At 40.6% G+C, this 19733-nt stretch overlaps 1 protein-coding gene across 3 annotated transcripts in view; it reads right to left on the reverse strand.

Annotated features, from left to right (window-relative positions):
* The window catches only part of BTBD9 (BTB domain containing 9), a 422827-nt gene that overhangs the window by 68073 nt on the left and 335021 nt on the right, over positions 1–19733 (reverse strand). For all 3 annotated transcript variants that reach the window (XR_006818290.1, XR_006818291.1, XM_046004605.1), the window contains exon 9: positions 13849–13956. Coding sequence is in view for 1 of the 3 variants with exons in the window: in XM_046004605.1 (XP_045860561.1) it covers positions 13849–13956 (108 nt within the window). In the remaining 2 variants the exon portion in view is untranslated. The remainder of the gene's footprint in view (positions 1–13848; positions 13957–19733) is intronic.

Here is a 19733-nt window from a genome sequence, read left to right on the forward strand (position 1 = left end):
CTTTGTGTGATTTTTAAGTCTGAAGTTCATAGCTTCCTTTGGTCAGGAAGTCTCCAGTGCTTGCAGTCACAATGCGGGCCAGCAGTAAGCTGGGATCCAAAAGCTAGGATCCAAATGCATCTTTTCAGAAACACGTCCCTAATTTCATACTATATTCTGATTATGTCTACACTCTCATAGCCCTTACAGGACTGCTTCTCACTACGGTCTCATAGGCCATGCAACATTCTGGGAACAAGGGATTCAGAACCAGGATATCTGGATTGGAATCTGGACCTTTCCATTAGACGAGAACTTGCGGAGGCATCTGTCCTCTCTACCTGTCTCAGAGTCTCGTCCGTAAAATGATAGGCTTAGACTATAACTTCCAGGGTACTTTCAGCTAAACCGATTTTATGACTACAGGATCCTCTTTTGTATTTTATACTTTGTGTGTGTGTGTGTGTGTTGATGGTGTCTGAATGTTCAGAAGTTGCAGACAACCTGTAAGTTCCTTTGGAGAACTATCTTTCTGCCTCCTACTATTCTCTCTCACAATGCAGCCTTTACCTACTCGGGTCACTCAATAAATATTAGACTAAATCACAGTGGGCTGGGCTATGCATTTTATTATAGACCTAGTAACTAGAGGCTACTCTGAGAAAATCTGGCCTCTACTTCTAAGCGGTAGATCCCAGTGCATGTTGAAAAATGGCCAGCTTTTTAAGAAGCAAACTTCCTCCCAGCCTAGTCCCTTATTTCCTCCCTCCTCTGAGACAGACCCAAGAAAAAGGGAATGCTGTCAGGCTACATGGAAACAAAATACAGTGGGACATTCAGCAAATGAAGCAGTTGTCGGTATTTGGGAAGAGAAAGATCAAGAACTCGCAGGGCATTTCTGGCTGGGTCTTGGAGGGAACAGGGATGGGTTAGAGATCTGAAGACCATCCAGTGGAAATAAAGATAATTAGCTCATCTAAAGCATGGACTCATTTGACAACAGCAATTGGGCCAGACTGAAAGGGAAGAATGATACCAATAAGGAGAGAGTTAAAGAAATAAAGGTAAGAAAGTTAGGTGAGAGTCAGATAAGTATGGTAGTTAAATATTTGAAATCTGAACGTGAAGTCTAACAGTAGGGCAGGCTATTTGAAAATGAGATGTTTGGGAAAAGCTGGTCGTGTAGACAGAGAAGGCAACTTGGGCAAAGATGTGAGATTTTTCTCAGTCGGCCACTGAGGCACCTGTTCAGGGAAGCAAGGCCAGATCAATCCTATCTGGCAACACTATACCAGATTCCAAAACAGCAAAGATGCAGACAGAGTACAGATTGAGGGAAATCACTATAATAGTCTAACGGAGAGGCACAAAGGTCTCAGCTAAGATGGAGGCAACAGGAACAGAATAAAGGAAGAAAGAGTATAAAAGAAAAGACATCGTTCCTGACTGATTGTGAAGGGACAGGGAGGAGGCAAGAGTCAAAGGGGTGAGGTATGCCCAGGAGGAGGGGCTTACCACCAACATAAGCAGGACCTTCGAAGGAGAGGAGCTGCTTTATGGGGAAAGAGGACAATGAGCTTAGTTTTGGACAAGGTGAGTCTGTGAAGCCATTGCAGAAGGCCAACATTTAATGAAAAATATGAATGAAAGAGACAGCTGAAGCCAAGAGAATAAATCAGATAGTCAAAGACGAGTGCCCTTTTAGCTCTAAAAATTGGTTCTATGAAATCCTGGATCCCTGAATTCACAGGAACACAGTTTTTCCTTTTCCTCCCCCCTCCCTTTTTAAAAAAATTAACAGATAATGTATATTTGCTTCAGGGGTACAGGTCTGTGAATCATCAGTCTTACACAAATCACAGCAGTCACCGTAGCACATACCCTCCCCAATGTCTGTCACCTAGCTGCCCTGTCCCTCCCTCCTCATCCCCCAGCAACCCTCAGTTTGTTTCCTGAGATTAAGAGATTCTTAGGTTTGTCTCCCTGTCAGATCCCATCTTGTTTCATTTTTCCTTTTCCTTTTTTAAAAAAGATTTTAATTAATTTATTGATTTAGATCACGAGTCGGGGGGCAGAGGGAGAAGGGAAGAAGAGGGAGAGCGAGTCCCAAGAGATTCCACGCCAAGCTCACAGCCTGATGCGGATCTCAATCCCAGGACCCCAAGATCATGACCTGAGGCAAAATCAAGAATCAGATGCCTAACTGACTGAGCCACCCAGGGGCCCCTTTTTCTTTTTTTAACCCAGGAAAAAAAAATCTGAGACCCTTAGCACTCTGGGATAGAGGTGAGTTAGCACTAATCATGGTGAGATTACCAAGATAGCTCTCCTCACTTGGACCCAGAGACAAACTGATGCAGGCCACTTTAAGAAGATATGATCAAAACTATGTTGACTTTCCTTCCTGCTGCTTTTGTTTACTAATAGATGGGCTCTGCTTTCCTTGTTTTGCAGTTGGGCATGCTGACTATTCATTTTTATAAACGGATTTCTCTGATGACTGTTATTCCAGTGTCTGTGTGTCGACTTGCTTGTCTTCATTTAGGGTTATGTGATTCTGACCTTATGGGCCCATTAAGGGGCTACCTGCATTGCTTTCTTGGCAATGCTTCTCCCAGGGAAGGGGTTAATCAAGGCTTGGTCAGGGTAAGAGGTGCCTCTGAGGCGTCACTCTGGACAGTGCTGGGACAGGACCCTCTGCAGCCATCCGGAAACCACGGGAGAAATCCAGAGCTTCAAGACTCCAGACTTAGGTCTGTTCTGCTGGACAAACTCTACCCACCCTGCTGCGAGAGATGCCTGTACTACCTGGGTAAGTGGTTTAGAGTTCCTCTCCAGAGAAGGAGGCCAGTTTTGTTCTATTTTGTTTTTTAACCTTTTACTCTAAAAATCCAGAGAAGCAATTGAGACAAATTAATCTGACAAACTGGGGATTTTGAATCAAATCGATTTCTGAAGTGAAAGGGGCACAGCTGGCAAACAGGTTTAAAGCACTTGGCCCCTCCATAAAGGAAAACTTCACTCTTTTGAAGAGTGGTTAAAAATAAAGGTAATGGACTTCCAGCCAGTAAGCAATCTCAAGTGATAAACTGTTACCAGGGGATCCAAGTCATTAACTTGAGGGGCAAGGGTAGATGTGGAGCCCAGAGAAGATGGGGCCTCTGGCGATGACTGAAATTGTGGAGGAAGGCTGTGAATGAATCAGCGAAGACAGATCAATAATGGATTAATAAAGAGAAGTTGGGGAGACACATTCCTGGGCTATAAGGACTACATTATCAGGGTCAACGAGCAACTTTTATGCTCTCCCTCAAACTCTTTCTTGCTCCACGGGATAGCCTCTGAACAGGGATGGACAGACTTCCTGAGTGAGCCCTGTGAAGACAACAGCTCTGGACAGCAGCAGGACACATGGAACCGACATATACCATGACTGGGGACAGAGTGGTAGCACCTGCCTGTCCATTCACTCAGACAATAGTACAAGAGCTAAGTCCTTGCTAGGCTACCATGGGTAAGAATAAAATGGACCACATCCCTGCTCTGATGGAACTTACTTACCTTCTAACAGGGAAGAACAGCAGTAATCCAATACTATGCTAAGAAGTGGGCCATTGCAAAATGCACTATCAGCTGTGAAGGACAACAGCTCAGTACTGAGAGAGAGAATAACAAAGCGCTCTGATTGAGATGAGTGATCAGGGCGGACTTCCCTGAGAATGTGGCCCTCCAGCTGAGGATCATGGGAGTTAACCAGTCAAAGCACAGAGCGTGGGCTCCAGACAGAGGCCATGGCAGGTGCAAAGGCCCTGTGGGAAGGCAGAGCATGATGCACGGTGGATCATGAGAGGAACCAGGCTGACATGAACACAGACAGCACAGAAAATGTCTGCAGAGGCAGGAGGAGGCCAGACTGTGCAGGCACTCTAGGCCATGTGAAGATTTGGGTCTTTATTGAGAGAGCAATAGGAAGCCAGCTGAGGGTTCAAGCAGGTATAAAGTCAGAACTGTCCTTAAAATGTGCCACTCTGGCTATAGTTAGTAAACTTCAGGGAGGGTACTGAGAGAACATGGTGGGAGCAATTAGCAGAGTGGAGGAGACAAAAGGGATGATGGTAGTCAGACTGGTGTGATCCTTATTGATTTTTGTCGTTTGGAATGTAATAGTAGTAGGAAAGTTATTCCATAATAAAAGAAAAATCTTTCTGACCATGCACATTTTAAGTGTGTTCACACAGCTCACTGAGAAAGTTTTACTGTAAGTCTGTTCATTTTTTTAATAACAGGCATGGAAAAAAATGATCTTCACAGACTAGGGAAAAGAGCTCTCAGCTTCTCCCTTCTCATCATTTGCTATCTGAGGGGACCACATGTCCTTCCTGCTCCTTCACCTGTCAAATGTTGTGGGTGGGGAGAGGTCTCCCCACTGGTGGTCCACAGAACCTGTTGAGAGCTCTAAATTTAGAACTTGGTTCACCTACTTAGCATCAAAATCTACTTCCCACAACATATGGGTAAAGTATTGAATAAAATTTTTCTGTAGAACAAAAGATAAATGCCTTCTCTGGATGGGTAAGTATGAGTCACTGACTCCTTATTGATGTTTTCTACTCCAAAATATTCATCTATTTCTGGTACTTCATAACCGCATATTTGATTAACACATGTCTCCAAGTCTGTTTTAACAGACAGAAGTCTTCTACAGGGCAGGCTTTGATATATTGGTCTTATTAGCCTGGGGTCTGCCTAGTATCAGACCTGTCCTCCGTGTGTGTATGCGTTTTATCTAAATTCTGTTACTTTTTATTTTTCTTTTCTCCCCCCCCCCCTTTTTTTTGCCTTTCCTCCTACAGGTACATGTTTCTTTATCATTTAAGTTCTAAAATTCGTGACAAAATTAACACCAATGGTTTTGCCCTTTAAAAAAAAAAACACAGGAAAAGAACATGACTGGCTTTTTTCATTACTGTCAAAAGCTGTGTAGAAAAATGGAATTAAGTCTAAAAAGAGGAAAATAAAATCTCCAGCGAGCATTTTTACAGTGACAATAACACAACCAGAGCCCATTAATTGGCTCTCTCTTTCAGAAGGAGCAAGCAAGCACACTCTTCCAGCCTCGCAGGGACAGGCGTCTGGGCGTGTAAGGGTAACTGGCTGTTAGCACAGCAGAGACTTGCAAGAAATAGTAATATTTCAATACAGGACCTCTGCCAGAGCCAAGAGCTACAATGCCAGCCTGGAGACTAAAAGTTGGCACTTTGTATGAACCTCTTCTTTCATTGGCCTCGAAGGTGGCGACATTCCCTTCTCTAAAACCCACTTTTGTTCTATTGCATCACATTAACAGGGCAAGTCATCCATGCACAAACCCTAGGTCACCTGTTTAGCAGTGACCTCCTGGAACCAGCCCAAGATTTTTGTTTTGTTAAGCGTCAGGCTAAGAAGCAAAGCTGGCAGAAAGCAGGCTTTCTCAACTTTAGCACTAACAATGGCCCAGAAGATGCACAAAATCACAGGCAAGGTAAATGGTCCAGGTTCAAACGTCTCATTTTTCAATCTCGCTACATTTGGGAAGAGTTTTCTGAAGCTATAACTCTCCACCTTTAATTTATCCCGTTGTCCTCAACCACTGCAGCACTTAGAAAAAGAAACATGACTCCCTTTCTGAGATTCCTGGTGAATAAATAGCATCAGCTACAGAAACCAACCCCAGAACAGAAGGCTGCCCTTCCCCAGGACTAAACGGCAGTATATTCAGCAAGGGGGATACAGATATTCTGTGATATTAATATCAACACTGAAGACCTGGGAGGAGGCGAGCTGACCCCACAGAGGCCTTTCCAGGTGACACAGAAGCTGCCAAATGCTTTCAAAATGCTTCTCAGGGAAGGCACAGGGGAGAAACGTTCTCAAGTAAGATGCTGTGGAAACATCTGACCCACAGGGGCGCTCCAAGGTCAAGAAGGCTGGGCCCCTCTGAGAGGGCAAACCCCGGGTGGAAATGGACTTTTGCAGCCTTGGGGAAAGGGAAAAGGAGGCAGTACTCTCAGAGAATGGGGCCTTAAGAGGCCCAAGGGGAGGAGCAGCATAAGGAGAATATGGCTCAGGCGTCCTTTTCAGGGAAGCACAACTTGTGCTTGGAGTAAGTGGCTTCAAGGTTCCGAAAAGCTACTAGGATATTGCTATGGACAGCAGTTATTTAATTTCTTTAATTTATTGCTAGCAGTGAATAAACCATGCCACTCTGCCAACACATGCTGCTCAAATAACAGCAAGGACAAACATCTACAAAACCATTTATGACTGCAGCAAGAAAAAACATCTTTTTCAAATAAAGTCGTCTTTTTGATTATAAAAGAAATATATGTAAATTGATCAAAAGTACAGAAAACTAGAAATAATTTACATAATCCCAGTCCACAGAGGCAGCCATTAACAACATTTTGGCCTATTTCCATCTGGCTTTCTCCTTCCATATTTTTTTTTTCCTACTTGTGATAATATTTCTACACTTCTGCATTCTGCTTTAAAAATATCTTATTATATATATATTTTTCTTCAGTTATTAAAAACTCTTGACAACATTTTTAATAAACACTGAGGCTGGAGAAGAAAACTTATTTAGGAGGGAATCCAGATAGTATATCTGGCAGGTAGATAGCTTGTGAAAAAATTTGGCTAAAAACTAGAAATCCTAGGTAGTTCTAGATGATCGCTATAGAATTCTTCAGTGGAAAAAGAAAATTTTCAGTAGTATCAGTGATCAATTCTTTATAGCTAGTAATTTATATTTGCCAAAGTGTGTGCCAAGGGCATAGTCTTGGACAGATGATGGCTGAGATGATTAGCACTTCTATGAACAAAATTATCAGTCAATGAGACCATGACAACAGGAAGAACTGGTTAAAAAATGAACATGAATGAAGTCAGTATGTTAAGGTATATCTGCTGGCATGAAACACGACAGCTGTGCGACATGAGAAAGGGACAGCCAGGCACAAGGAAGGAAAGGAAAAGGATTGGGGTCATGGGAAGCATCAACGGCCCATGTAGTAGAGCTTTTAGGGATTCGGGCTGAAGATGGATGACACCCACTGACCTTTCTCCCTTCCTGGAAATGAATGAGGTGAACTCGAAGAAAACAAATGGAATACACTCATAAAGGTATTGCAAACTGGAGGGAAAGATATAAGCAAATCAAGATTCTTCTGAATTTCCAGAAAACAGCAGGTGGATGCAATATTATTTATACATCTGAGGGGAGCAGGGTAGGTTTCCATACTGAAGCAAAGTGAGCAGATAAATCAAAATGGTCCACATCCAGCCATATCACTGTGATATTTAACACTTCCAATAATAGGAAGATCCTAAGGCTTCTGCAGGAGAAAATACATCACTACAAATAATAAGAATCAGATCCTATGAGATTTCTCATCAGTAACATTAGATGCTATTTGGCAATAAATCCAAGCTTTCAAAATTCTGAAGGAACTGACTTCTATACCCAGTCAAACTAGGATTCGGGCATGCAAGAATTCTGAAAATTTGCCTTTCACATACCCTTTTTTTCTGAAAACAATTCTGGATACATTTACTCTGTGCAATGCCTATGAGAGATCTTGAGTGAAACCCAACAAAGTCCTATTTGGCTTTGGATTCACCCAGGAGAGAGAACAGAGAACACTATGCCAGTGGAGTAGCAGCAGGCATTTCTGTTAGTGGGAGTCCCCGCAGTGGTCTATATCACTGAACAGGAGCTATTCCCGCTGACATGCAACATGACAGCTCAGGTGAGAGTGGGCAGGTGTGGAGCCACTCTGGCTCAGAAGCCTCATATTCCAGACTGAAACTATTATTTCTTGTAATAGCTCCATAAACAAAGATCCCAGAATTTTCACAAGGGACGTGCCTAGTCACAAAAGTCATCACACTCAGGAAACCCAAAGCTATGGCTTCCAACCAGATATTTACAGTCCTCCCAAGCCAGATGCAATTTATTAATCAGGGGTAATTTTCCTCATAAGCAATGTGGCCTCATAGCTGACATTCCACTTCCATCAGGTTTTTAGGGGAACAGATCGGAAGAGGTAACTGGGCCCCAGGTCAGTATCTCACTGCAAAGGAAACAGGGTTTTGTTAACCATTTACCCACATTCTACAAGAAGAAAAATAAATCCAAGAGTGAAACCAAACTAGATAGGAAAGAAAAAGAAATTTGAGTTATGTGGTAGGCTTAGGAAGCAGTCTGTTCAAAATTAACCAAAGAACAATCAGTATGTCTCAGAAACTTCTGTAAATAGGAAAAAGGCAATTAGAAACTTCAAAAAACCCAAAAAGCTAGCTAATATTAAGCTATTTATTTATTATATGGGAAATAATTCTGAGCACTTGTAAGAAAATCAAATCCATTTGATCTGAACACAGTACAATTCTTCTAAGAGGGATATAAGTTTAGTGACACAGAATAATATTTCCCTCACTATACATCCAATGAATTATAGATCTGTAGTAAACAGCGTTTACATAATCATAATATCATAATGAGTTTTTAGTAGTTTTCCCTTTTCAAGACCAATTTACAGTTAACACATGGAAGGTTTAACTGTAAGTTACAGAATAGAAAGTAAGTGTCATAAATCTTTACAAGGCCAATGTGGTGGGACAGTTAACAGAAGATGGGGAGAGAGAAAGGGAAATGTAGGGTGGTAATTTCTTCATACATAGTAGGGACTCAAGGAATACTATCTACAAATGACGGTTCAAAATATAGAGGTATATCATTTAATTTTAAAAGGTAAGTAGTTGGTGGAACTAAAAAAGAAAAATGTTACCAAAAATGAGAAGTAGTTAAGTGAGCTAAATTTCTCATTTTTTACAGCAAGGAGTTAGTAAAGCTGATAAATTAATAAACACAGACATAAAAATATTATTTATAGTTGAGATGTGATAAAAACAAAAAAAATAGTCAAAAGCAGTTACTTCTGAGGAACGGAGCACAAGATGGGGAGGTAAAATTGTACTTTCACATTTATCTTTCTGTATTGCTTAAATTACTTTTCCATGCATGTTTTACATTTATAATAAAAAGCTGATGTTGGTGTCTTACTGTATCAACACAGATTTAGAGTTCAACAATTTAGAAGACAGTAGAGAAAAGGAATCAAAGATTGGAAGGTGAAGTCTTTTGGAAGAAGGCTAAAGGGCACAGGATTAGATGATGTGAAAAAAGAAGGGGAAAAAGTAATTTTATGGGCGCCTGGGTGGCTCAGTGGGTTAAAGCCTCTGCCTTCGGCTCAGGTCATGATTCCAGAGTGCTGGGATCGAGCCCCGCATCCCCCCCTCTCTCTGCCTGCCTCTCTGACTGCTTGTGATTTCTGTCTGTCAAATAAATAAATAAAATCTTAAAAAAAATAATTTTATAAAATCAGTTAATACATTTGCAATAATGTGGATAAACATTGAGAGCATTACGCTAAGTGAAAAAGTCACACAGAGAAAGACAAATAGTGTATGATCTTACTTAAATGTGTAATCTTAAAAAAACAAACTTATGGAAACAAGAGAACAGATTGGTGGTTGTCAGGGGGTTGAGGGGAGGATGGGTGAGGGGATCAAAAAGCACTAACTTCCAGTTACAAGATCAATGAGATCTGGGGATGGAATGTACAGCAATGGTGACTACAGTAAACACAGTTTTGTAGTAAACATAGTTTTTTTTGCTAAGAGAGCAGATTTTAAAAGTTCTCATTGCAAGAAAAAAAATCGTGAAGTTACTGAACTTGTGGCAGTCACTTTGTTCTACGTATCATTATACTGTATACCCTAAACTCACACAATGTTATGTATCAATTATATTTGAGTAAGCCGGAAAAAAAACACAACAAATCAAATACACGCCTATACAAAAACATGCTTATCTGTGATAGAAAATGGGCCTTTATCCTGAGAGTAAAACAAGTGAGCTCCATCTGTAGCAGAAAGGACTTAGGATAGCAATACAGGAAAATATCCTGCTCCAGGAGCAGAGAATCTTACACGGAGACACTGGGGAATCTCATTCCCTAGTTATTTTTCAGAGGACAGCAAAAATCTGTCCTTTGATTTCTTGACTAGGTAGAATGCTATCAAGAAGCACAGCTGTGATCTATAAAGATCCTATAGCATTTCATTTATAACATGATTCACATACTTTATTTCAAAAAAAAAAGGAGGTTATAACTTTTGAAGCTAACAGAATCCTCTCTTGAGGACTGCTCTGGAGTATATTAGTTAAAAAGGAAAGGCTTTCCTCTTTTATCATCTGCATATCTTCTATTATATTTCTTAACATCTAACTCAAAGATGAAAGGCACAATAGATTCAGGTTATGCCTCTAAACATAAAGTCATAACCTTCTGTTTCATTGATTCTTAGGGGTTAAAAGGCACTTGACTTCTTGCTACTACTCTTGTTTTTACATTATTTATCTGTTAATCTATTAAAACATGTATTGCTGTAGCATATAAGTGCTAATGTAGAAGGTTAAAAAGATATAAATTATTTAATCCAACAATTAATGGAAACAAAATACCAAAAAAGGGGGGAAAAAGACATTGATGACTTAATAGAAAGCTCCTGGTAGGAGGGGTTCCTGGGTGGCTCAGTCGGTTAAGCATCTGCCTTTGGCTCAGGTCAGGATCTGAGGGTCCTGGGATTGAGCCCTGTGTCAGGCTCCCTGCTTAGCAGGGAGTCCACTCCTCCCTCTGCCTCTGCTCCTCCCCTGCTTGACCTCTCTCTCAAATAAATAGATAAATCTTTAAAAAAAAAAAAAAAGGCTACTGGGAGGGGTCTAATGAGGGAATGCGTTTATGAATCAAGAAAAAACCATTTAATAACTATGAAACCATTATGATATATACCTGGGTCAGCAGTCAGTCAACCAGTTCTTGTCAAAAACCCATACTGTAACACACCTTCAGCAGGGGAACGTAAAGAGATGAAGCATCTAATTTATAACACATAAAACAACAGACAAGATGGGTGATGGTAACCAGTGAGATGTGGAAAAGATGAAGAAGCAGAGGGTCTGGCCTATGAGCTGTATACTCAGGGAGCAATAGCTCTGAAAAGATAAATGGTCAGTTCTTCATGGGCCTGGAAGTCCTTCCTGTTGTATAAAAAGGGCACTTGGAAACAAGTTAGTCATTTCATTTCCCTGTTTCTGCCATCTAGCTGGGCTTAGCCCTCTTTAGTAAGGCTTTGTGGTACAACAGAAAGAGCCCTCCACTTTCTCTTTTATAAAATGAGAACAATATCCCACATGGTGTTTTATGTTCAGGACAAAGTGAGACAAAATATAGGAAAGTCATAGAATACTAGTTACTCAATAATTGTTAGTTTTCTTATTTGATGGCAGAGATGGCTACAAGATGTGTGCTCTGCTGAGAAGTGGCTGCCCAGCTGGAACTATGGTTTCCAGCCCTACCAGCACCTAGTGTGGTAAATGACTACTTCTCCTCAATCGCACGCAACTGGAAGGGATGGCCACTATACCCAGGCCAAGGCTGTGCAGAAGGACCAGATATAGCTTTTCTCTGGTCTTTCCCCATTTGGCAACAAGATGCAGATGATGCTGATGAAGCCCCAGAGGATGGCAAGGCACAAGAAGGAAGATGCCTGGGTTCCTCAGTCACCTGTGGAGAAGAGCCACCTGACAACCAGGACTGTCCATACTGCCTGCTACGTGACTGAGAAATAAACTATTGCATTAAGACTCTGGAATGTTGAAGCCACTTTCCATTATAGCAGCAAGTGTTACCTTAACCAAGGGAATCATTAAATGCGCTCTATGATAATTACGACCGTGACGATGGTAAGGGTGTCAGACGTTGCATCAAACAAGCCATCATTAATGCTGTTATGAAATCTTGGCCAAGAAAGTACACGAAAAGATGTTCAACGTCATTCGTCGTGAGGAAAATGCAAACTGAAACCACCACTTCATTCCCACTAGGATGGCTGTGAACAAGGAGCTAGACAGTAGTAAGTATTGGCGAGAATGGGAAGAAATCAGAACCCTCCTCCATTGCTGGTGGGGATGCAAAATGCTGCAGCTGCTGTGGAGAAGTTTGGCAATTCCCCAAAAACTTAAACACAGAGTTACCATAAGACCCAGCAATTTTATGCCCAGGTATATACTCAAGAGGACTGAAAACATATGTTCATAAAAAGACTCACACAGGAAGGTTCACAGCAGAAATACTCATTTTAGCCAAAACGTGCAAACAATTCCAATGTTCATCCGCTGATGAATGGAGAAACAAAATGTGACATGTATATTTCCACAGGACAGAACATTATCCAGCGATAAAAAGGAATTAAGTGCTGACACCTGCTGCAACATGAATGAAGCTTGACAGAAGTCTATGTCAAATGCAGAAAAGCCAGAAGAAAAGATCACATCCTATATGATTCTGTGTACAGGAAATGTCCAGAATATGCAAATCCACAGAAACAGAAGGGGACAACTGGGGGTGAGGGGCTGTGGGAACTGGAAGGAAATGTAAAGACTGTTAACGGGTAGGAGGTTTCCTTTTGGGGGGTGATGAAAAAGTTTGAAACATTAGATAGTAGGGATGACTGCCCAACTCTGTGAATACACTAAAAACTCCAGACCGTACATTTAAAAGGGTAAATTGTGTGGTACATGAATCATATTTCAATTGTAAAAAAGAGAAATCTTCATGTGCCCAGGTGGCTAGTTGGATAAGCGTCTGCCTTCAGCTCAGGTCTTGCAGGGTCCTGGGGTTGAGCCCTGCATCAGGCTCCCTGCTCAGTGGGAAGTCTGCTTCTCCCTCTCCCGCGGTCTCTCTGCCACCCTCTGCCCTGCTTGTGTTCGCTCTCTCTCTCTAATAAATAAAATCTTTAAAAAAAAAAAGGAAAGAAAAGAAAAGAAATCTCAGGTATTTTGCGTTACCTTGCCTCCCAGAGAATCTGGTTCTACCCAAAAAGGCACTGAGCTCTTTTTAGATAATAACTGGGGAAAGGTATGATTCTAGGATGCTGGGAATGTGCTAATTTTTATCTGAGTGAGTTATACAGGTATATACACATGTTCAGACTCATTCCAGTCATGAGCTCAGGCCTGTCAGAACCCACAGTATCCTTCCTCCTAGCTTCCCCCACAACAATGTAAATGCAAACGGAGGCCCAAAGCCATATGCATTAAATGACTAGAGACCTACAATACCAAACTTTCTTTCTGAGATAAACATTTAAAAGTAACCCTGGGAATGATATGAAGATAGGGAATGGAGTCCTGGTATAAATACTAAAGTCTGTATTGTATTGGCAAAATTCTGTAAGGAAGAAAAAAGTTCTAAAGGGGTAGTGTGTGGTATCAGGGGTGGGCACCCAAGAGAGGATTACATATTGAAATCCTTTTCCCTGCTCAGGTACATGTCATTTTTTTTAAGATATTATTTATTTATTTGGCAGACAGAGATCACAAGTAGGCAGAGAAGCAGGCAGAGAGAGGAGGCAGGCTCCCCGCGGAGCAGAGAGCCTGATGCGGGGCTCCATCCCAGGACCCTGGGATCAAGACCTGAGCCGAAGGCAGAGGCTTTAACCCACTGAACCACCCAGGCGCCCCAGTACATGTCATTTTTAAGAGTCAAGTTCAAACCACCAACTAAGAAAAGCTTGTTTGATCACATTAAAAAAAAAACTTCTCATCAAAGTACTTAATAGTCAAAACTGAAGTAAATGATGTTTTCAACCTGTAACTAAGAATAATTTGGTGATTCCACGAGTCTTCATGAGAACCTTCTGTACCCATCGGGAAGACTGTCTTTTAAATTGTAATAAATTCTGTGAGAAGACATAACTTACTTGCAGGAGACTTTAGTTCTGTCGGCCACCATGGTCCACTGTTGCTGGTTGGTGGAGACCTCCACGTAGTAGCTGTAGCTTCGATCATCACAGTCCCAAAGTAGCAACCTGAACAAAGGAAAATACATAAGAATGCTGTGAACGCTCTAACTGGCTGTGTCCTGTTGGCATTAAGGAAATCCATGTCTACTTTACCTCTCCTTCCTGCCTCCTTTGTCCCTAACCCACCCCATTTCCAGGGCTGGAGAAAGGACATGAATCTCCGGCAAAACTCTGGTGACAGGAGGTGGAGTCAGTCTGCAGTGAGAGCCATGTCTCTTTAGGAACTTACCTCAGGCAGCCTTTGCTCCCTGACTGGCTATGCTCTTCGGGTTGGCTTATCTATGAGAAGATATCCCCAAATCCTCCTTCCTGATTCATCTCCACTTGGCTGGGCTGACCAAAGGTAACAACATCTTTGAAACTAGCGTTCATGGGAGAATCTGTGCTTTCTAACTGATAATAACTAGTATGCCCCCAATGGCCTCAATTACCATGTTTTAGATTCCCTCTCATTCGTAGCGGAATTTTGCACAGCTGTGGTACAATGATCTGATTTGGAGATACAAGCAAACATATATTCGTTAGTAAAACTTTTTTATTATTTAGAGATTGATTATTTGGGTTCTATTCCTCATATCTCCTTTTTAGCTCAGATAAGAACCTGAGCATTGACTCTGTGATTCCATTTACATGAAGCTCAAAAGAGACAAAATTCATCATTGGTGACAGGAAATCAGAACAGTGGTTACCTCTGGAAGAGGTAATGCTTGTGAAAGGGAATGAGGTAACCTTCTAGGATGCTTGGAAGTGTGCTGATTCTGGCCGAGTGGTAGTTCATGGGTAACAGTAAATACCCAGTTGAGTTATACATGAAAGATTTGTGCCCTGTATGTGTGGTTACTCCTATATTAAAAAAATAAGAGAAAAGAATCTAAGTATTGTAATACAGGATTAGACAACAGTCCAGCATTTTGCTTTGGATGGTGCCACAGTGGCAGGAGATGAGACACCATTGTTTTCTGTGATTTTAACCTCAAAAAAAAAAAAAAAAAAAAGAATTATGATTTCAGCCTCAAAAGTCCTTCTCATACAAGATACCTATCTATTGTTTTACATTTGGTCATGCATATTTTCTTCCTCCAATGGCCAGAACAGAGAGTGAGCTCCCTGAAGACAGTGCCTATGTCTTTTTTTTTTTTTTCCATTTTATTTATTTTTTCAGCGTAACAGTATTCATTCTTTTTGCACAACACCCAGTGCTCCATGCAAAACGTGCCCTCCCCATTACCCACCACCTGTTCCCCCAACCTCCCACCCCTGACCCTTCAAAACCCTCAGGTTGTTTTTCAGAGTCCATAGTCTCTTATGGTTCGCCTCCCCTCCCCAATGTCCATAGCCCGCTCCCCCTCTCCCAATCCCACCTCCCCCCAGCAACCCCCAGTTTGTTTTGTGAGATTAAGAGTCATTTATGGTTTGTCTCCCTCCCAATCCCATCTTGTTTCATTTATTCTTCTCCTATCCCCCTACCCCCCCATGTTGCTTCTCCATGTCCTCATATCAGGGAGATCATATGATAGTTGTCTTTCTCCGATTGACTTATTTCACTAAGCATGATACGCTCTAGTTCTATCCACGTCGTCGCAAATGGAAATGGAAGGAAAACTTCCAAACTCATTCTATGAGGCCAGCATCACCTTGATCCCAAAACCAGACAAGGATCCCACCAAAAAAGAGAACTACAGACCAATATCCTTGATGAACACAGACGCAAAAATTCTCGCCAAAATACTAGCCAATAGGATTCAACAGTACATTAAAAGGATTATTCACCACGATCAAGTGGGATTTATTCCAGGGCTGCAGGGTTGGTTCAACATCCGCAAATCAATCAATGTGATAGAACACATTAATAAAAGAAAGAACAAGAACCATATGATACTCTCAATAGATGCTGAAAAAGCATTTGACAAAGTACAGCATCCCTTCCTGATCAAAACTCTTCAAAGTGTAGGGATAGAGGGCACATACCTCAATATTATCAAAGCCATCTATGAAAAACCCACCGCAAATATCATTCTCAATGGAGAAAAACTGAAAGCTTTTCCATTAAGGTCAGGAACACGGCAGGGATGTCCATTATCACCACTGCTATTCAACATAGTATTAGAAGTCCTAGCCTCAGCAATCAGACAACAAAAAGAAATTAAAGGCATCCAAATTGGTAAAGAAGAAGTCAAACTATCACTCTTCGCAGATGATATGATACTATATGTGGAAAACCCAAAAGACTCCACTCCAAAACTGCTAGAACTTGTACAGGAATTCAGTAAAGTGTCAGGATATAAAATCAATGCACAGAAATCAGTTGCATTTCTGTACACCAACAACAAGACTGAAGAAAGAGAAATTAAGGAGTCAATCCCATTCACAATTGTACCCAAAACTATAAGATACCTAGGAATAAACCTAACCAAAGAGACTAAGAATCTATACACAGAAAATTATAAAGTACTCATGAAAGAAATTGAGGAAGACACAAAAAAATGGAAAAATGTTCCATGCTCCTGGATTGGAAGAATAAATATTGTGAAAATGTCTATGCTACCTAAAGCAATCTACACATTTAATGCAATCCCTATCAAAATACCATCCATTTTTTTCAAAGAAATGGAACAAATAATCCTAAAATTTATATGGAACCAGAAAAGACCTCGAATAGCCAAAGGAATATTGAAGAACAAAGCCAAAGTTGGTGGCATCACAATTCCGGACTTCAAGCTCTATTACAAAGCTGTCATCATCAAGACAGCATGGTATTACTGATCCTTCTATACCCAGGTACTCAGCATGGTGTCTCCCTGAGCCTACGCTCAACGAATATTTATTTGTAACAACAGTGATAATGATGATTATTAATGTCATACTGGCCAACATTTCTCTAATGCTTATACTGTGTACCAGGCCCTATGTTAAGTGCTCTATATAATTTATCTTATTAAATGGTTCCAAAATCCCCTTAGCAAGCATTAGTATTCTCATCAAATTACAGATGGTGAAAGTAAGGCTTACCACTGTTAAGTAACGTGTCTATGCTCAAACAGTTAGTGTTGGCAGATAACAGGGTTCAAACCTGGTGTCCTGGCCAAAGCCCATTTTTATCATCCCCCTGTCAAGTGCTTCCTTTACTCCCACTTTATGAATCCTGGTCCCGATTTACAACCTACAACCTCTCACTCTACAAAAGTAGTTCATATTATTGCCCTTGATCTTGCAATGATAATCAATATAAACTTTTTGCACAAGCTCGGTTTCGTGTTGTCTATAAAGCTATTATTGGGGATTAGAAATGACACTGTGTTCCCTTTACCTTTTATTTGTTTCCAAGTCTAATTTTGTTTGCTATTAATGACTAAACCTATACTACCTAATATTTTAGAATTCATCTTTTAAGTAAAGCAGAAACAGATTCCACCTTAATTCACCCGAGTATTCCCCTTAATTTGCCTGAGTATTTAATCTCTCCAAGCACTCTGAATGAATTAGACAGGATCCCACCCTATTGTTTTTGCATCTAATAATTCCGCTCTCAGATTATACCAGCTTGGCTAATAAGAAAGTGAATCATTTCCCTCATTAGTCATTTCCTCGAACATTATTCTAGTTTCTTACCACTTTAATGCAGTTTAGCCTGTTAATTTATGTTTATGTTGAATAACCTTTAAAAGTAAAAGTTGTTTTTTTTTTTTAAAGATTTTATTTATTTGACAGACAGTTTGACAAGTAGGCAGAGAGGCACACAGAGGGAGAGAAAGAAGCAGGCTCCCCACTAAGCAGAGAGCCCGATGAAGGGCTCAATTCCAGCACCCTGGGATCATGACCTGAGCCAAAGGCAGAGGCTTAACCCACTGAGCCACTCAGGTGCCCCTCAAAGTATAATTTTTGTTTCTATGTTTGTCTGGCTCTTATAAAAATTATAGAAAGACTGTTGATCTTCTCACTTAAAAAAAATCCTACTTCAAACATGGATTCTGTTCAAAGTGTATGTTCCATACATGTTCTGGGCTGAAATAGCTCATAACTCTGCCAGAGTAGATTAAAAACAAGAAACAAAGTCTTCAGACTAATTACTCATTCTCTTTACTTAGCAACTCTGATAACAAACAGGCTTTTTGGGAGACAACGTTGAGGCTATTTCTCAATGGGATTTTAGATTATTTGTGGAGAGCCAGATTTATCATAATCCGTATCCTTCTGGATAATCATGAATTAGTGTTTCTACTAGTGTATCCAAATGAAAATAATCAGGCCTTTTTGGGATTGAATCTAACTGGATCTCAAAATATTTCATGGAAAAAGACTGCCTTGAGGAGATGGGATATGAAGAAGATAAAAAGAAAGACCAATTTTAAGTATCACAAATGCTCTAGTAGAAATTCCTGGTGTGACAGGATAGTAAAAGAATTTTAAAAGTAGTGTATATTTTATCCCTTAGCAGTTTTTCCTATGAAGTCCTCTAACTAGTTTCGAGACGGATTTTTATTTTATTTTATTTTTTTAAAGATTTTATTTATTTATTTGACAGAAAGAGATCACAAGTAGACAGAGAGGCAGGCAGAGAGAGAGAGAGGGAAGCAGGCTCGCTGCTGAACAGAGAGCTCGATGCAGGACTCGATCCCAGGACCCTGAGATCATGACCTGAGCCGAAGGCAGCGGCTTAACCCACTGAACCACTCAGGCGCCCCGAGACAGATTTTTATTTTAAAAGGAAGATCACCTGTAATTCCAGTAATTTTGTAAACACATACACATGGTCCAAATTATTTGTAACTTGCTTCTTTCGCTTAGTGGTTGATTACAAATACCTTTCTTTTGTAGTTATGAAATTTGCTTTCTCATTGTATGTACTGGCTTCACAGAATTCCACCTTATGGATGTCCCACAATTTATTTAATCAGTTTCTTATTATTGGACAGTTAGGTAGTGTAATATTACATTGCTAGGAAAACTCTGTGATGAATATTCTTAAGCTAAATCTACAACTCCTGCCCATGAAAGTTTCTGTAAGTGAAACTCCTGGGGCAGAGTAGGTAAGGCCTTGATATGTATCACAAAAAAACACACTTCCCCCCTTCCCCCAAACAAAAGTCAGTACTCGTTTCTACTCACATTTACCAGCAGTGTATGACAAATGTCTGTTTCTCTGCATCATTGCTGATATTGTGTATTATGTTTAAAAATACTGCCAATTTGATAGATGAAATCTATGTCATTAACTTGCAGGTTTTTATTTATTCATTGAACTTGAACACTTTACCCATTTTCTACTTATATTTATCCTTTTGTTAATGACTTACAAGATGCCCTCTATACTTGAAGGATAATCTACTGCCTATCATAGTTTGCATGCTGAAGATATTAATTTTTATTAGCTCAGTCTATCGATCTTTACTTCAATAATTTCTCCTGGCCTAAATTCTTTTTTCTGAACAGCAGCCAAATGCACACACTGGTTGAGACATCTCCTTTCTATTCCTCTACTAAGAGTCCCTGGGGGCTGGAAATGTGGGGTCATGGTGACTCCTGGGTGGAAAAGGGACATTGATGGACCCCACATTATCAAACTACCTACATGTTGGAGTTTTTAAGAGAGATTCTAATTCATGTGCCCAGATGAATATTTGCTTGGAATTTAGGCTTAGCCAGGAATGAAAATCCCTTTGTTGATTCAACTGGGAAAAAAACAAAACAAAACAAAAAACCTCCCCTCTTCCCTTGGCAGCAGTCTGCCCCCATGTCTGTGCACCTGCAATAACAGAGGTACTTCTGATTTGTAATCTGCAGAG

Source organism: Meles meles, chromosome 5 (genome assembly GCF_922984935.1).
Source record: "Meles meles chromosome 5, mMelMel3.1 paternal haplotype, whole genome shotgun sequence".
In the NCBI taxonomy this organism is placed as follows: Eukaryota; Metazoa; Chordata; class Mammalia; order Carnivora; family Mustelidae; genus Meles; species Meles meles.